Genomic DNA, 3,055 nt, shown 5'->3' with positions numbered 1-3,055 from the left:
CGCAACCGGACTGCTTGCGCCGACCTTGATACTTTACCCGTACAAGCAGCGCATGCCCGGTGATATATGGAAAAGCCTTTCAGAAGGCTGGGCAGCGGGAAGGACAGAAAGCGGTTAGATGAATAGGGAAACCTTTTATCTGTATCCCAAAGACGTATTCTATCCATGGGTCCTAAAGCAGGGTATAAAGTTTCCTATCATTACTTTTCTTGATGGTCATAAGCCCCACGTTTCACACAACACTGTAAACTTTTGCAAGGAAAAAAATATAGAACTGGTGTGTTTGCCCCCCAATTCCACACAAATTACACAGCCACTTGATGTGAGTTTCTTTCGTCCGATCAAAGTCTACTGGAATCAAGAACTAGTGCACTGGCGGATCAGTCACGCAGGTCAGATATTACCAAGAAAAGAGATTGCACCACTCCTCAAGCAAGCCATTAATAAAATGGATAAAATCGGGGAAATATTAAGGAATGGTTTCAATACTGACCCTCGAGAAGATCCAAAACTGAGAGCGCTGCCAAGCCTTCTCCAGAGCTTTGAAGCATATTTATCTTCACAGCAAATCGAGAGTTTTAACCAGCAGGAAAACCACAATCAGTGGACGGGTGCAGTTGAGGATACCAATTTGTTCCAGATTTGGAAAAGAATTAAAAATGGATTTGCAACGACATCCAGTACAGAATTATTGCTTAATAATGCAAATCCGTACCAGGAAACTACCTCTGTCGTAGGTGCTGAAAATTCCTAATATATATTTTTTTTTCATTACTTAGCAGAAATTATCATTTTTCGCTTTTCAGTACCAGTGCCGGAAGTCACAGACCAGGACGTATCATTGGATCCATTTGAGGAAAGCTTTCATATCCCCTCTGAATCAACTTCGAAGATAGATAGAAAACCAAAATTGCAGCCTCCATTTGTCGCCACAAGCAAAGCGTATCAGCAATACCTTGAGAAAATCGTACAAATAAACAAAGATAAAGAAATCGATAAGGAAAAGAAACGAAAGGAAAGACTATTCAGGAAGCAAGCAAAAGAAATAGCAAAGTTGCAAAAGAAGCCTAAAGGTGATGTGAAACGGGGCAGACAGAAGACATCAACAACGAAGCAATAACGAGTAAATAAAATGAAATATATAAAGGGCATAAAAATAAAACAAAATATCATTGATGACCAATGAAAAGATAGAAGTATGTTACTAAGTTTATTCCAAAACAGTATCTTGTGCCATATGCTCTTGGGATGAGCCAAGGAAAGTTGTCGCGATTTACCAGCTATTACCGCATTTCGAAGTTAAGTTGTCAGTTCATTTTTTGTTTCAGGTCTAGTCGTGTGTCCTTTTTTTTAAATACATTCTAAATTGTTACATTTTTTACTATATAACAGACGTTTGTTTGTCTGTGGTCCTGTATTTGTTCATCTATGGTTCCTGTTTCCAACCGGAATCCGCTCAGACGGTGCAGCCGTTCGATTTTAAACATTTAATGCGATGATTTCGATTACAACAAACTGCGCGGAATTATGTACACGAGTGAGCGGTATTATAATCAGGTTCAAAATTGGTGCGCGGAATTATGTGCATTGGTGCGCAATCTGTTGAAGCATTGTTGTTGCTATTTTTGTCACTTTCTACAAACTTTTTTATTTTTCCAAAACAAAAGACTGGAAAACCTGTCTGATGGTAAAATTTGAATTGATATATCTATATTTTTGATTCGTTTACACAGATTTTAGCGCTACCCATGCCCTAAGTGCGCGGAATTACCCGCAGTCACGGTATATTTAAATTTATTTGTGGAATGTTTCAAGGCTAGAGCACTTTCATAATCCAGTTCCAGCAAATCAAAATGCGGTGTTTACCTGAGCTTTCGGATGATATTAAATGATTCAAACAAAATATGTAAGTGAATATAATGTTTTCAAACTATTGCAAATTGCTACTCTCACAATAATTATTATCGTCCACTCCACTGTTAAAAAAATCAACAGTCAGGTCACTACATGTCCAAGGCTTTCGGTCCTAATTACCACAACTAAAAACATAAAATGTCATCAGTCAGCATGCACCTGTTACACAACAATAATTTTCACTTACAATTCCAAATCCTGCTGCGTGGGTCTAATCTGACTCCGGTCCAGATATAAATCTGTTAATTCTTCCACGCGTTCCATTACACTTTCCGGCAAGGCCATTGTTCTTGAAAGTAGCCAGAAGCTTTCTGTAACAAAACAAAAACCCGAATACTAGAAAGTTCTAAAAGCATTGTTAAATCCTAATGTCTAAACCTGCTTTTATGTTATCACTGACTTGCTGACAATTCCACACAAACGCGAATCTTTCGTAGTCCGTATCCAATACCCAATAATTTAATCTGTCCGCGGCTGCATAATGAGAAACCAAATAAGAAATATTTTTCTTATGACAGATAAATTTTGAGTGTAAACTTACGCATCCCACGAAAGGTAACATTTAACATGCCCCGAAGAGGATCCTCTTCAGGAAACGATAGAAAGGCCTGTCCAATTTCCACACGAAATTCACTTTCCGGTGGAACTAGCATTCGGTTGTCTACCAGCACGGATCCGTCCTCGTTCAGCGAGTAGGCCGCAATGCTGCACTCGCCGCCACGCTCGAAGGTTTGCTCGTAGCGTCTAATCTGGTACCATTGGCCCAGGTAAGCTGCCACATCAAAGTTCTGCACTACCGGGTGTACCGGACATTCGCCTAGCGAAATAATCTGTGCTACTGAAGAACCGACTAATAAGCACACTAAAATCGAGGTAGTGATATCATGGATGAGAGCCATTTCTTTGATTGTTCACGAAAGCAATGAGTCCGAATGTTGAATAAAAATCATGAAAATGCTCGTTTTATAGCTGCTAGATGGTGACAACTTCATCACCAATTACAGTTAGTCGTTGTTTCATTCCGTGTTCCGATGAGAAAAAAAAGAGTTACAAGTTAAATAAAATTTTATTTTATTTTTTTCAATTGAAACTTTAGGCAACTTTAGAAAATATTCTAACTTTTTTGTTATTTAAATAAATG

General features: G+C 38.6%; 2 protein-coding genes across 2 annotated transcripts; one reads left to right on the top strand and one right to left on the bottom strand.

Annotated features, from left to right (window-relative positions):
• Window positions 1–278: 278 nt before the first annotated feature.
• LOC129729023 (uncharacterized) lies at window positions 279–1,120 on the top strand. Its single transcript, XM_055687498.1, has 2 exons — window positions 279–737; window positions 807–1,120. Exons 1-2 carry the CDS (start codon window positions 449–451, stop codon window positions 1,118–1,120), a joined length of 603 nt encoding a protein of 200 aa, XP_055543473.1. The 5' UTR covers window positions 279–448.
• Window positions 1,121–1,907: 787 nt separating this feature from the next.
• On the bottom strand, window positions 1,908–2,847 carry LOC129731674 (apolipoprotein D-like). Its single transcript, XM_055691851.1, has 4 exons — window positions 2,456–2,847; window positions 2,293–2,388; window positions 2,102–2,225; window positions 1,908–2,039 (listed from the first exon to the last, which is right to left on the bottom strand). Exons 1-4 carry the CDS (start codon window positions 2,811–2,813, stop codon window positions 2,027–2,029), a joined length of 591 nt encoding a protein of 196 aa, XP_055547826.1. The 5' UTR covers window positions 2,814–2,847; the 3' UTR covers window positions 1,908–2,026.
• Between the last annotated feature and the right edge of the window lie 208 nt (window positions 2,848–3,055).

This window comes from Wyeomyia smithii, chromosome 3, assembly GCF_029784165.1.
Source record: "Wyeomyia smithii strain HCP4-BCI-WySm-NY-G18 chromosome 3, ASM2978416v1, whole genome shotgun sequence".
In the NCBI taxonomy this organism is placed as follows: Eukaryota; Metazoa; Arthropoda; class Insecta; order Diptera; family Culicidae; genus Wyeomyia; species Wyeomyia smithii.
The sequence above is the reverse complement of the archived record's forward strand: the minus strand, read 5'-3'. Positions and strand labels throughout refer to the sequence as shown.

Excerpts from the sequence above, each read along its gene's own strand:
- LOC129729023 (XM_055687498.1), top strand. The coding sequence starts at position 449 with ATGGATAAAATCGGGGAAATATTAAGGAATGGTTTCAATACTGACCCT. Across the intron at positions 738-806 it reads GGAAACTACCTCTGTCGTAG|TACCAGTGCCGGAAGTCACA; the intron begins GTGCTGAAAATT and ends TTCGCTTTTCAG.
- LOC129731674 (XM_055691851.1), bottom strand. The coding sequence starts at position 2,813 with ATGGCTCTCATCCATGATATCACTACCTCGATTTTAGTGTGCTTATTA. Across the intron at positions 2,389-2,455 it reads TGTTACCTTTCGTGGGATGC|CCGCGGACAGATTAAATTAT; the intron begins GTAAGTTTACAC and ends CTCATTATGCAG. Across the intron at positions 2,226-2,292 it reads CAGTGATAACATAAAAGCAG|AAAGCTTCTGGCTACTTTCA; the intron begins GTTTAGACATTA and ends GTTTTGTTACAG.